The 15,460-nt window shown below is 32.7% G+C and overlaps 1 protein-coding gene across 11 annotated transcripts in view; it reads right to left on the reverse strand.

The window, feature by feature from the left end:
* ERBIN (erbb2 interacting protein) overlaps window positions 1–15,460 on the reverse strand; it is a 167,034-nt gene that overhangs the window by 64,471 nt on the left and 87,103 nt on the right. For all 11 annotated transcript variants that reach the window (XM_074282385.1, XM_074282389.1, XM_074282387.1 and 8 more), the window contains exons 7-8: window positions 12,325–12,414; window positions 5,065–5,121 (exon numbers count right to left, since the gene is read on the reverse strand). In XM_074282385.1, the coding sequence (XP_074138486.1) occupies window positions 5,065–5,121; window positions 12,325–12,414 (147 nt within the window). The remainder of the gene's footprint in view (window positions 1–5,064; window positions 5,122–12,324; window positions 12,415–15,460) is intronic.

Raw genomic sequence — 15,460 nt, forward strand, 5'->3', positions numbered from 1 at the left:
AATAGAAACAATTGCAGACAATTGAGGATGCAAATACACTGAAGTAAAAGAAAATATGGAATTAGAAAAATAAAAACTAATAATGTTAAAAGATAATATGATCTCCATAAGCTAAACATATTGACCCAGAAAACAGGATACAGAGACAACTTAAGGATTATAAAACTCCAAGAAGAACATAATAAATCAAAAACACTATAATACAAGAAAACTAAACACAGTAAACAAAGTGCCAAACCCCAAAATATACAGGTTACCTCCAGAAAAAAAAATTCCTATGCTACAAATTCCAAACTATCTATTTAATAGTTAAATTTAATAATTACAGTGAGGAGTGCAAAAATAAAAATAAAATAAAATGTGCTAGCAACCAGGAAAAAGACATTTAAATATAAAGGAAAGAAAATTAGAATAACACACTATTCTGTCCCCACCAGAAACTATATGAGGAAGTGAAATAATGTGTTTTGAGTAGGAAAGGAACTCAAAATATAATCCAAGGTGACCTATGCTGCATAACTACTAATGAAAAGAGAAGTATTTAAAACATTTATGGAAGGAAAATCAGCATATCCAAAGAAATCTTAAAGGAGGGGAAAGGGACCCACATGTGCAAATATTTGTGGCAGCCTTTTTGGTTGTAGCAAGAAACTAGAAAATGAATCAATGGTCATCAATTGGAGAATGACTGAATAAATTATGGTATATGAATGCTATGGAATATTATTGTTCTGTAAGAAACAACCAGGAAGATGATTTCAGGGAGCCTTAGAGAGACCTATATGAACTGATTTTAAGTGAAATGAGCAAAACCAGAAGATCACTATACATGGCAATAATAAGACTATATATATATGACAATCAATTCTGATGGATGTGGCTATCTTCAACAATGAGATGATTCAAACCAGTTCCACTTGTTCAGTGATGAAGAGAGCCACCTACACCCAGAGAGAGAACCATGGGAACTAAGTGTAGAAGGCAACCTAGCATTCTCACTCCTTTTGTTGTTCTTTGATTGCATTTTGTTATCTTACTCAGTTTTTCTTTTTCTTCCTTCTTAATTGGATTTTTCTTGTGCAGCAAGATAACTGTATAAATATGTATACATATATTGGATTTAACATATATTTAACATGTATTGGACTACCTGCCAGCTAGGAGAGGGAATGGGGGTAAGGAGGGGAAAATTTTGAACAAAAGGTTTTGCAAGAGTCAATGTTGGAAAAATTACTCATGCGTATGTTTTGTAAATAAAAGCTTTTAATTGGGGAAAAAAAAGAAAGAAAGAAAATCAGACTGAAAAAATTATTTCCTTCTTAAACACATGAGAAAACAAATACAAGAATAAACAAAAATAGCAAGTAAAGATAATAATAACAGGGAATCTCTGAGAGATTTCTGTCTTTTAATATTAGGAGACAAGGGTTAAAGCAATCAAATACAAATCAAAAACAAATCAAAGACAGTGAAGAAGCTACTTGAATTGAGAAACAGGTCTGAAACATAGGTAAACCTCACAGCACACTGCCTACAAATGAAATCAATTAATTTTTGGTGTTAATAAATTAAAGAATTTATATATATATATATATAAATTCTTTAATTTATATATATATATATATATATATATATGTATATAGTCTCATAAAGAGAGACTACAATAAAAGGTAAACAGGGCAAAGAAAGGGATAAAAAAGGGAAGATGTAATGAGATATTGAGGAATACAACTGACAAATGTTCCTATGGGAGATATTCTAGAAAGTGAAATCAAAACTTTTACAACAGCTTTTATCTACAGGGATTTGGAGTTTAAAGAGCTCTCTCATCCTACCTTAGGAAAGGAAGCATCAGGATTATGTGATGTATGTGTGCCCACAAGCACATGCAAAATTATATCTATAAGAGTGGGAGGACACAGGTACAGAGAGAAGACTACATGGCCAATGGGGGAAAATGGCCATGGAGAGAACAAATAATGAACTGTACAGTCAAAGGACATAGTAAATTCCTCTCATGAGAAAATAACCATTTTATCACCTGGAAGGATTGGCATTTCTGAAAAAGAGGCCTAGAGACAAGATCAACAAGGTACAAACACAGAAACTGTTAAGAAAGACCTCAAAATGGGCATTTTAATTAGTTTTAATTAGATGAAGATACTGAAGGACTAAATAAGTGTAAATGTCATGAATCAAAAAATAAAAGTTTAGAATACAAACCAAAGAGGTACAATGAAAAGAATTAGGGAAAGAAAGGTTTGTTTTTTGGTTTTTGTTTTTTTGAAAAAAGAAGCAGAAAATTAAAATTTAAAAAGTAACAAATAAAGCTGAAGGGGAGGAAAGGAATAAAGATATATTATATGACTAATTATTTAAGGGGAAAAAGAGGAAAAATTAAAGAACTACATGAAATCAAAAAAGAAAAAGGAACTAGAAAGCAAAACTGCAAAGCTAAGGAAAAGAAGAAACAATTAGGAAAGGGTGAAAGACTAGAGAATAAGGGGAAGAGTTATAGTGGAAGCAGGGTTTCTTTCAAAGAGTTTAAGGCAAAACAACTGAAGTTCAAGACACAGAAATTATATGCAAAGATATGGGAATAAGAATATAAAGGATGAAATAACCCCAACTTCCAGGAAGCTTCCATTTCAATGTGGGAGATAATATATGCATATATCATATATACACATCCATAGCATTTAAGTAATAGACAATTTTGGAGGAGAGAAGTGGAACTTGGGAGGAGACAGGGAATATTAGTTCCCTGACACTTAGGATTCCAGCAAAAGTTTCTAAGCAGATATATGATGATCAATATAATTGTACTGAGTATCTCCCTACCACTCCCCAAGTGATTCTTTGGTTAAGGGTTAGATTATACAACTTTTGGTGTATTCTCTAATTCTATGATTCATTTACACCTGTACAGCAATTCCATTCCTCCCTTTTCACTTTTTGCTTCCCATCTACTATAGGCTTAGAAATCAGATAGTTAAATTCTTTTTTAAATTATATATATAAAACAGTGACTTCTAAAATTGGTAACAAAAAGGTATATAAGATCCAAGGCAGCGAATTTGTGACCCTAAACTGTTTGGACATCTTTTTTGCTTCCTTCCTGGTTCACATCTTTGATGAATGGATCAGGTTTCTGGTAGCTGAACTACAAACAATATTACATACATAATATAATATTTACTATTCATACTGAAACATAAATGTTTAAATTATATAATGCCATTAGTGAACATAAAAACATTAATATTTTTTGAAATACATATTTTGCTTCCTTATATAATTTATATTTCTACTTGGATAAAAAGGCATAATCTTGATCAAATATAACTTCAAACATTTAAACTTTTAAAGAAAATCACATATTAAGTGTTAAATTAGCAAAGGATTACTTTATAGAAATAAAAAACAATAACACAAAAATTCATCCATCTAGAGGAAAACAACAAGATTCTTATGGGAAATAACAGGTAGGTGAAGAGGGAGAGAAGTGGGAAGTAAGGATATCTAACAGAATCAGATGGCAAATATACTACAAACATCAAGAAGCAAAACGATCTGGTACCAGTTAAAATAAGGAGAGGTCAAACAATCTAAAACATTAAGCATACAACTGCAAAAACAAATAAACCTAATAAAATAGTGTTTGAAAAACTTAAAGACCACAGCTACTGGTATACAAATATAGTATTTGGCAAAAACTACTAAAAAAAATCAGGACACATCTGGAAAGAAATTAGATTTACATAATACCTCACATCACATACAAGGATATGAGGTCACCATATAAAAAAATTAAAGGAACAGGCATAAACTTACCTTTTGGGGCATGGTTAGGAAAAAAGTTCATGACCAACCAAATAATATATAACAAAATATAAAATTAATTCATTTTAAAAGTTTTTACATAAACAGATCTGATATAATTAAGAGAGCAGGTAAAAAGGGGAAAAAACCTTTTGTAGCAAATTTCTTTGAAAAATGTCTCATTTCAAAAATATAAGGAACTGGGGGTAGCATAGTAGAGTCAAAAGGAACCGAGTTCAAATTTGACCACAACACTTAATACTTACTAGTTAATGTGACCTTAGCTGTGTGAGTCACTTAACCATAACTGCCTTCCCTCAAAAAACACCACAAAACAAAGATATAAGGAATTGATTCAAATTTTTGAAAATAAAAAAAAAAAACACTTGCCAATTGCTAAATGAATAAAGAATATGAAATTCTTAAAAAAAATACACTATCAAAGCTATCTATACTCATTTGGAAAAATATTCTAAATCACAATTAAAGAAATATATCAAACAACTCTGGAATACTACCTACACTTATGAAGTTGACAAAAAATGAAAAATTAAAACTGTTGGGAAAGGCTGAGGGGAAATAGGAATGAGAAAGCATGTCTAGTAGAGATGTGAATTGGTCCAGCCATTCTGATAAGCAATATGAAACTATGCTCCTAAAATTACTAATATATGCATACTCTTTGACCCAGATAAACAACAACTAAGCCTATCAAAGATGAAAGAAAAAAAATTCTACAATATCTTATATAAAAGTCATGTTAATAGCTGCTCTTTAATAGCAAATAAGTGGAAACCAAGGGGAATAATAGTACAAACTTTAAGAATGTGATAGAATACTAATGTGCTAGAAAAAACAGAGAAGCCTTTTCAGAGATACCTGTAAAGATTTGTATAAACTGATGGGAGTTCTATTTTAAAGTAGAAGTAGGGAAAAATTATAATATTAAAAAAAATCCTGAAAGATTCAGGAATTCTGACCAATGAAAAGATTATGATCCTAAAGAATCAAAGATGAAGCCCAATATTCAGAATGTGACATGTTTTGGCACCTGGGCAATAAGTATTGTTTTGCTAGACAATGTTTGTTACAAGGGTATATTTTATTTTGTTTTTCCCACACAGTAATAGGGGGGAGAAGGTGGGAATGAAAAAAAAATTATAATTAAAAAAAAAAGAAGATGATTTTAAAAAAGGAGGGGGGAGAGAAATCACATAAAATTAATGGAATATCTTTACTTACTTTGGCAACATTTTTAACTGGTTTTCTCTAAGTTCCAAAATCTGAAGTTTTGTTAACCTGTCAAATTTGAGAAAAGGAGAAAAATTAAAAACAAATACTTGTTCCTTTTTATAAAACAATGGCAAAAGTGATTAGATTATGGTTGTGCTATAATATAAACATATAAAGTATTTATTATTGTGATTAACTTGTGCCACATACTTTTTAAATAAAAAGTTTTTTTATGTGTAACTACAAAGACAGATACATGTATAATACACTGACAGAGTATAAAAAATAATAGAAACTTTTAATCCTTAAAAGCTTGCAGAGCAAAAACATACTTAATATAATTGAGAATACTTTCAAGGCAATACAGAAGTGGTTATTTTTTTGAGAGCCTCTTTTTTTCATTGTTCCTTCACATTTGACTTTTTATGTTTCCTTCACTCCATTGTTTGAGCCTCTATACACCTCTCAGATTGGCTAAGATGATAGGAAAAGATAATGATCCAATGTTGAAGGGGATGTAGAAAAACTGGTGGAGTTATGAACTGATCCAACTATTCTGGAAAACAATATGAAACTATGCCCAAAGGGCTATCAAACTGTGTATACACTTTGAACCAGTGATTTCATGTGGATTTGTATCCCAAAGAGATTATAAAAAAAGGGAAAGGATCAACATATGTAAAAATGTTTGTCCCACCTTATTGTAATGGAAAGGAATTGGAAAATTGCCCATCAATTGGAAAATAGCTAAATAAATTATGGTATATGACTAAAATGGAATATTATTGTTCTGTAAGAAATAATGATTTCAGAGAAGCTTGGAAAGATTTTCATGAACTCATGCTGAGTGAAGAAAGCAGAACCAGGAGAACACTATACAACAGTAACATGATTATGTGATGATTAACTGATAAATTTGGCTCTTCTCAGCAATGCAAAGATCCAAGATAATTCCAAAAACTTAGGATGCAAGATGCAATCTACATTCAGATAAAGAACTAAGGAGATTGAATGTGGCTCAAAGCATAGTATTTTCACCTTTTTGTGTTTCTTTGTTTATTTTTTTCCTCATGTTTTTTTCCCCTTTTGATCTGATTTTTCTTGCACAATATGACAAATATGGAAATATATTTAAAGGGATTGCACATATTTAATCTATATTAGACTGCTTCTTATCTTTATGAGGGAGAAGGCAAGAAAAAGGAAGGAGAAAAAGTATGGAACAGAAGGTTTTATAGAAATGAATAATGAAAAGTATCTTTATATCCATTTGGAAAAATAAATTACTATTCAAAAAACAAACAAACAAAAACAAAAACAAGGTATTACTGCAGGATAGCACTAAGGAGAATATTATTAAGCTGAATACAGATCTAGGAAATATCTGTAAAGAGATAACTGGGGCAGCTAGATGGTACAGTGGATAAAGTGCCAGCCCTGAAGTGAAGAAGACCTGAGTTCAAATGTCTGTCTGGTCTCAGACATGTAACACTTCCTAACTTCCTAGCTATATGACCCTGGGCAAGTCACTTACCCCAATTACTTCAGAAAGAGAGCGAGAACGAGAGCGAGAGCGAGAGCGAGAGCGAGAGAGAGAGAGAGAGAGAGAGAGAGAGAGATGATAACTAAATCCACAGGAGCTACTATACAAAAAAAAAGAAGAGGTACAACACAGAGGCTTGAATGGCATATATTTAAAGCTAGTGGAAGTGACATGAAGACCCAAGAGAGGATACTAAGAAAGAGTATTTGGAAGAATAGATCACAAGAACCTTAATAAGAGAGAGTATAACAGACAGTTTTGAGATGAAGAAATTAAATTAAAACCATTTATAATGCTATAAATCATTATTGATCAGAAAAATGCAAATAAAGATAGCTCTGAAGATACCATTCATTATACACCTCCTCAGATTGGCTAAGATGACAGGAAAGGTAATGATGAAAGTTGAAGGGGATGTGGGAAAACTGGGACACTGATACATTGTTGGTGGAATTGGGAACCATTCTGGAGAGCAATTTGGAACTATGCCCAAAGGGCTATCAAGTTGTGTATACCCTTTGACCCAGCAGCTTCTCTATTGGGCCTATATCCCAAAGAGATCTTAAAGGAGGGAAAGGGACCCACATTTGCAAAAATGTTTGTGGCAGCCCTTTGTAGTGGTAGAAACTGGAAACTACCTGGATGCCTATCAGTTAGAGAATGGCTAAATAAGTGATGTATGTGAATGTTACAGAATATAATTGTTCTTTAAGAAACGATCAACAAAATAATTTCAGAGAGACCTAGAAGGACTTACATGAACTGATGCTAGGTGAAGTGAGTAGAACTAGGCTAACATTGTACACAGCAACAGCATAATTATACAATAGTCAATTCTAAAGGACATGGCTCTTTTCAACAATGAGGTGATTCAGGTCACTTCCAACGGTCTTGTGATGAAGAGAGTCATATGCACCCAGAGAGAGGACTTTGGGGACCAAATGTGAATGACAGCATAGTGTTTTAACTTTTTTTGTTGTTGTTTGCATTTTGTTTTCTCATTTTTTTTCCTTTTTGATTTGATTTTTCTTGTTGTTTTTTTTTTAATTAATTTTATAATTATAACATTTTTTGACAGTACATATGCATAGGTAATTTTTTACAACATTATCCCTTGTACTTCCTTCTGTTCTGAGTTTTCCCCTCCTTCCCCCCACCCCCTACCTTAGATAACAGGCATTCCCATACATATTAAATATGTTTATAGTATATCCTAGATACAATATATATGTGCAGAACCGAATTTTGTTGTTGTTGTTGTTGTTGTTGTTGCAAAGGAAGACTTGGATTCAGAAGGTAAAAATAACCTGGGGAGAAAAACAAAAAAAAATGCTAACAGTTTACACTCATTTCCCAGTGTTCCTTCTCTGGGTGTAGCTGATTCTATCCATCATTAATCAATTGGAACTGGATTAGATCTTCTATATGTTGAAGATATCCACTTCCATCAGAATACATCCTCATACAGTATTGTTGTTGAAGTGTATAATGATCTCCTAGTTTTTTTTTTATTTAGAATTTTTTTTTCCACAGTATATATGCATGAGTAATTTTTAAAATAATATTATCCCTTGTATTCATTTTTCCAAATTATCCCCTCCCTCCCTCCACTCCCTCCCCCCAATGACAGGCAATCCCATACATTTTACATGTGTTACAATATAACCTAGATACAATATATGTGTGTAAATACCATTTTCTTGTTGCACATTAAGTATTAGATTCCGAAGGTATAAGTAACCTGGGTAGATAGACAGTTAGCGCTAACAATTTACATTCACTTCCCAGTGTTCCTTCTCTGGGTGTAGTTATTTCTGTCCATCATTGATCAACTGGAAGTGAGTTGGATCTTCTTTATGTTGAAGATTTCCACTTCTATCAGAATACATCTTCATACAACATTGAAGTGTACAGAGATCTTCTGGTTCTATTCATTTCACTCAGCATCAGTTGATGCAAGTCTCTCCAAGCCTCTCTGTATTCCTCCTGCTGGTCATTTCTTACAGAGCAACCTTCATATACCATAATTTACCCAACCATTCTCCAATTGATGGACATCCATTCATCTTCCAGTTTCTAGTTACTACAAAAAGAGCTGCCACAAACATTTTGGCACACACAGGTCCCTTTCCCCTCCTCAGTATTTCTTTGGGATATAAGCCCAATAGCAGCAATGCTGGGTCAAAGGGTATGCACAGTTTGATAACTTTTTGGGCATAGTTCCAAATTGCTCTTCAGAATGGCTGGATTCTTTCACAACTCCACCAACAATGTATTAGTGTCCCAGTTTTCCCACATCCCCTCCAACATTCATCATTATTTGTTCCTGTCATCTTAGCCAATCTGACAGGTGTGTAGTGGTATCTCAGAGTTGTCTTAATTTGCATTTCTCTGATCAGTAGTGATTTGGAACACTCTTTCATATGAGTGGATATAGTTTCAATTTCATCATCTGAGAACTGTCTGTTCATATCCTTTGACCATTTATCAATTGGAGAATAGTTTGATTTCTTATAAATTAGGGTCAGTTCTCTATATATTTTGGAAATGAGACCTTTGTCAGAACCTTTAACTTTAAAAATATTTTCCCAATTTGTTACTTCCCTTCTAATCTTGTTTACATTAGTATTGTTTGTACAGAAACTTTTTAGTTTGATGTAATCAAAATCTTCTATTTTGTGATCAATAATGATCTCTAGTTCTCCCCTAGTCATAAATTCCTTCCTCCTCCACAGATCTGAGAGGTAGAGATCTAGTTCTCATTTCACTCAGCATCAGTGGATGTAAGTCTCTCCAAGTCTCTCTGTATTCATCCTGCTGGTCATTTCTTACAGAACAATAATATTCCATAACATTCATATACCATAATTTACCCAACCATTCTCCAATTGATGGACATCCATTCATTTTCCAGTTTCTAGCCACTACAAAAAGGGCTGCCACAAACATTTTGGCACATACAGGTCCCTTTCCCTTCTTTAGTATTTCCTTGGGATATAAGCCCAGTAGTAGCACTGCTAGATCAAAGGGCATGCACAGTTTGATAACTTTTTGGGCATAATTCCAGATTGCTCTCCAGAATGGTTGATTCTTTCACAACTCCACCAACAATGTATCAGTGTCCCAGTTTTCCCACATCCCCTCCAACATTCATCATTACTTGTTCCTGTCATCTTAGCCAATCTGACAGGTGTGTAGTGGTTTGATTATTCTTGTGCAGCATGATAATTGTCTAAGTGTGTATAGAAGAATTGCACATATTTGACATATACTGGATTACTTGCCATCTATGTGAGGTGATGGGGGGGGGAAGGAAGGGAAAAAATTTGGAATACAGGGTTTTGCAAGAGTGAATGTTGAAAATTACTTATGTATATGTTTTGAAAATGGAAAGTTTTAATAAAAAAAAAAAGAAGAAGAAGAGAGAGTATACTGGATAAGCAAATCATCATCAGTGGCAAATGCTGACCAGAGTCAAGAAGGATAAGAACTGAGGAAAAACCATGAGATTTGAAGTTGATTACTAAATTTGGAGACAATAATTTCAGTTGAAAAATGAGGGCAGATACCTAATTACAGAGTGTTTAAAGAGTAAGAGAAGCTAGAGATACAGGGAACCATCTTTCTCAAGGACTTTAGGCAAAGAGGAATAGTATTTTTAAAAAAGAATTTCTTAAAAATAGTATATATATAGAAATGTCTGCAGATATCTGGGAACATGCCAGAATTGGGGAAAGACTGAAGAGAAAATGTAGAGAATAAAGTGGGACACTAAGTGGAAAAATAAAGAACAGATTTGAATCAATAGTGCATGTAGAGGAGTGGATCTCTATAAGGAGAATGGCCTGAGAACACAGAGAAATGGGAGATAGTGGGAAAGATGTATAAGTAATATAAGATAATAAGAATAGAAGAGGAAGCTCTTAGCAAATAGCCTCTAATTTTGTATGAGGCAAAGTCTGCGGCAAAGATACTAAAAAGAGTGGTGATGTTGAAACCTTGGAAACAGAAATTTGATACATTCCTTGTGGAAAGTGGAATAGTAATTCAATTAAGGTGAAACTGAACGAATGCCTAGCTCCAGTGAGTGCCCAATTATGATTAGATATCATAAATTTGTAGTCAATGAACAAGATTTAATTTCTGTCCAGATCCATTTAGGATCATATGAATAGTACTGAAGGAGAAAGCTGTGCAAGAAATCCAGAGTTGGATTTGGTAAGATGTTTTCATCCCTTAAATGCTCAAGCATTTGCATTTTTATCTAAAAACAATATGGAAACATTGAAAGTTTTTGAATAGGGAATTGAAGGAACACTCAAACATCTATATTAAGAAGGAATAAAACATTTTCCCACAATGAAAAATTTTTATTTCACATTCTATTACAAAGTTCTTTCTCTTTTTTTTTTCCCATTTCTTGATTGTTAAATGTTCTGGTAGTTTCATTTTGCTTAGAAAAAGGTCACTGAGTAAAAAGAAAGACATTCATGTTTCTTGTCACTTAAGAAACATGTCTTAGTGAAGACTCCTGGTTTCTAGTGCCAACTTGATTTCTGATTCAATAAATATACCTTACTGCTTCCTTTGGCCTCAATTTCCCTTACTGAAAAATAAGTATGAGAGGCTAAAATGAGAATAAATGATAAATTGTAATGACTGCAGAGGCAGCTAGAAGGCACAGTGAATAGGGTACCAGCCCTGCAGTCAGGAGACTTGAGTTCAAATTGGGCCTTGGATACTTAAGATTTCTGTAGTCTTATCTATAAGTCACAAAAAAATTGCCTCACTAAAAACAAAACAAAACAAAAACAAACAAACAAAAAAAAAAACAGAAAGAAAAAAAAAAAGGGATTTTTAGAAAAGGAAAGAAATTGTAATGACTATAATGAATAAGTCACCAATGAGGATTATCAGCAATAACTGTGGTACCAATGAGGATTATCAGCAATAACTGTGATACGATGACTGTTAGGGAGGTGAAAAACAGTATGCAAAAAATAAAATAAGGGGCAGCTAGGTGGCACAGTGGATAGAGCACCAGCTCTGAAGTCAGGAGACCTGAGTTCAAATCTGGCCTCAGACACTTAACATTTCCTAGCTATGTAACCCTAGGCAAGTCACTTAACCCTAATTGCCTCAGCAAAAAAATAAAATAAAATAATTTTTTTGAGTAGACATGAAGTGAAATTTACCGTGTTTTTTTTTTTTTAAATTCTGAATATTACCTCAATCAGAAAAACAAGATGACACAGCAGAAAGAACGCTGAAAATGGAGTAAGAGACTTCATCAAATACAGGTCCTGCTGCCCACCTAAAAGCTTTGTCTATTTAGATAAGTCATTTCCATTCTATGGGCCTCAGTTGGTCAGTCTGTATAGTCCAACTGTATGATGTACTTGGAACTCGTAATTTGTGAAGTCCCTTTCAAACCCTAAAAATCTTACAATAAAACTATTCAGAACATATGGCATAGCAATACACATCACCATTCTGCTGGAGTTTTTTTTCCCTATTACAATTTACTTAGGAAAATGGACAAAAGAATAACAGTAGAAACAAGCTAAAAGGAAAAAACAATAAAAAAAGGAAAAATGACATTAATTTTAATAAACTAAAAACTTAGAAAAGATAATTACGAGAACTAACAAAGGTACTTGTGTTATTGCATGTGCTTAAAAATATATGTGTGTGTATATACATATATATATAAAAATACAACTTACCTGCCAAAATTGGCTGGCAAGAACTCAAGGAATGCATCATTCAGATACAGCTGAGTTAGATTTAACAGTTGAGAAAATCCATCAGGAAGTCTGCATTAAAAAAGAATATTTTCAATTTAATTCAGGTGCACAATTTTAATGTGATTTTTTGGTATTAAAGTCATCAAAAAAAAAATCTGAAGGATCCATGATACTGGTATGCATCTCTTTAATTCTTATATCTATAGTTCTTCAATTGAAGATTCCTTTTTGTTATAATTTAATAATATAACACATACTTTTAAACCATGTTTATAACAAAGTTCAAATTTTCTTATAGGCCTTTATAATACTAAAAATTATACCAAGTAACTATCTGTAGCTATTCAGGACAAATTTAAGGCAAATCTACACTTTTTACTTCTTCAAGGATCAATGACATATTTCATTAATTCAGGTAACTCCTTCTAACAATGAAAAACTAGAGTAGAAGGATGGTAGTACCCTCAACAGAAAAAGGAAACTTTGAAAGAGAGCTACATTTCAGAGGAAAGGGTTTTTGTTTTGGACATGTTGACCTTAGAATGTCTCTGAGACACACACTCTGAAATAGCCATTAGGTAGGTATCAGAGGAGAGATAAAGCTTGGATATACAGATCTTTTAGTTCAGTTTTGAGTTTTCTGAATAATAATTATACCATAAAAGATGATAAACTCACCAAGAGTGTGTGTACAGGGACAGAAGAAGGTAACATCCATAGTTATAGATCATGATATGAATGATAAGCCAGCAAAGAACACTAATTAGTTATATGGGAAGGAAGAAAACCAGGAAAAATTAGTGTCATGAAAATCCAGAAGAGAGAATATCTAAGAAAATAAGGTAATCAACAATGTCAAATGGGGCAAAATATAGCCAAGGAGAATAAGAATTGAGAAAAGACAATTATATTTGGTAACCAAAATGATAACCTTGGAGAAAACAAATTCAATTGGGTAATGGGTCAGAGCTGGATAAGAGTAAGTAGAGGCAATAAGTACAGAGAATTTTGAAGAGTTTAGAAAATAAAGGGGAGAAAAGTACACACATATACAAATAGTAGCTTAGGGAGATGATAAGGCTCAAGGATAAAACTTGGGAATATTTTAAGGCAGTTGGAAAAGAATTAATAGATGGTGAAAGTGGGAATAAATGGGGAGAATCCAGTTAAGAAATCAACTGAAAAAGGCAGGATGGGTATACACAAATTAGCCAGGTATATGAATAGAGGAAGTTTACTCAGAATTCTTCACATTGATGCTACCATATGTTTGGATCAACCTTAATTCCTTCTCCAAAATAGTGTCACTTTTTAAGACATATAATGTGATCCAAGTACAAAGAAAGATCACTAAGGAAAAAACAAACTCAAATTAAAGAAACAATTTTATCAGCAAATAACCCAATAATTTTAAAAATCTAAATAGATAGGAAACAGGTTTATCAACTAATTTTAAAGTAAAATTGATTGGTACTAGTCAAAAAATATAACTATTTAATTAATTTAATTGGATTTAGGAGCACAATTTGTCAATAATTATTGCTGGTGCTATCTAAAAACCAGAGAGGTAAAATGGTACAGAGGTATAAGTCAGAAATGAAGAAAATGCAATTATTAAATACTTAGCTCTGCTAAGCACTGGGAATATAAATAGAAAAGCATATGCCTCTAACATAAGCAAGTTGTAACATTGGGCAACAATGCTCCAAGGCAACACTCTTAAGACAGAGGTCACAATCAAAATAAGTAAAGTACAATGGCAGATGGAAGTTTCTTTTTCAGTAGTTCCCCTACACCAATGAAGTCTAAACCAACAAATAAAAATTCTAATGCTTGAAGTCTACAAGTTTACAAAGACAAAGTAATAATCAAATAATAGCTAAATAGTTAAAAAAAATAATCTGTTAAAATTTCTGCAGATGAATTCTGATAAACTGAGTATTAAATAAATTTTTAAAAGTTTTTTATTTTCAAAATATATACACAGATAATTTTTCAACATTGACCCTTGCATAGCCTTGTGTTTCAGATTTTCCCCTCCTTACCCCCATTTCCTCCCCTAAACGGCAAGCAATCCGATGTGTTATACATGTTAAAATATGTTAAATTCAACATGTGTAAACATGTTTATGCAATTCTCTTGTTGCACAAGAAAAATCAGATCAAAAAGGAAAGAAAGTAAGAAAACAAAATGCAAGCGAACAACATTAAAAAGAGTGAGAATGTTATGCTATGATCCACATTCAAGTACTAAATAATTTTATCTGTGCAAAGTAGTACTCAAAAACTGTTGTTAAAAGTAAAAGATATTAGATGAAGAGAGCCATCTACACCCAGAGAGAGAGAACTATGGGAATTAAGTGTGGATCACAATATAGCATTTTCACTTTTTGTTGTTTGCTTGCATTTTTTTTTCTTTTTTTAAGTTGGAAATATCTCTGAATGGCTTCACAGAGAAAAATGATACCTAAATTGAACCTTAAAGGAAGGAAAATATCTCAAAAGGCAGTAATAGAAAATTGTTCTTTCCAGAAAGGGCAAGAATATGAGCAAAGGCATCAACAGAACAGAGGAAGACAAGCTTGACTAAAATGTAGGGTCAGGAATGTTGAGAGTATGAAAATGTTTGACAGATACCTTCTCAGTAGCAAAGGTGAAGCATGAACAGGATGGTGTGATTAGTCACATTAGAATGTTTATGCCCAATGGGTGACAGAAATAGACAGAGGACCCACCAATGGAAATTGTAAAGTTAAGAGGATGGGGAAATTTAAGGGATAATAAAATGAATTCAGTTTTGGACATAATGAAACACTTGTATCAAAGGGGGTACTAATAGATTGACTATAGTATATATCTAGGAGATGGGTGGACCGATACTTAGGACTTGAGAGTTAACTTTAAATACATTGAAAAGTTACTATGTAAAAAAGAAATTAATCAATTCTGCTTAACCCCATAACTAGGAGCAATGGGTAAAAGATGCAGGACTAACTTTTGGCTTTGTTAATTGGTTACTTAACCAATTTAATTAGGAAAGTTTTCCTACCATGGAAGGACATCTTCAACCAAGGACTGAATGACTATTCTGAGAGATGCTATAAAAGTATATTTT

This window comes from Sminthopsis crassicaudata, chromosome 1, assembly GCF_048593235.1.
Source record: "Sminthopsis crassicaudata isolate SCR6 chromosome 1, ASM4859323v1, whole genome shotgun sequence".
Taxonomy (NCBI): Eukaryota; Metazoa; Chordata; class Mammalia; order Dasyuromorphia; family Dasyuridae; genus Sminthopsis; species Sminthopsis crassicaudata.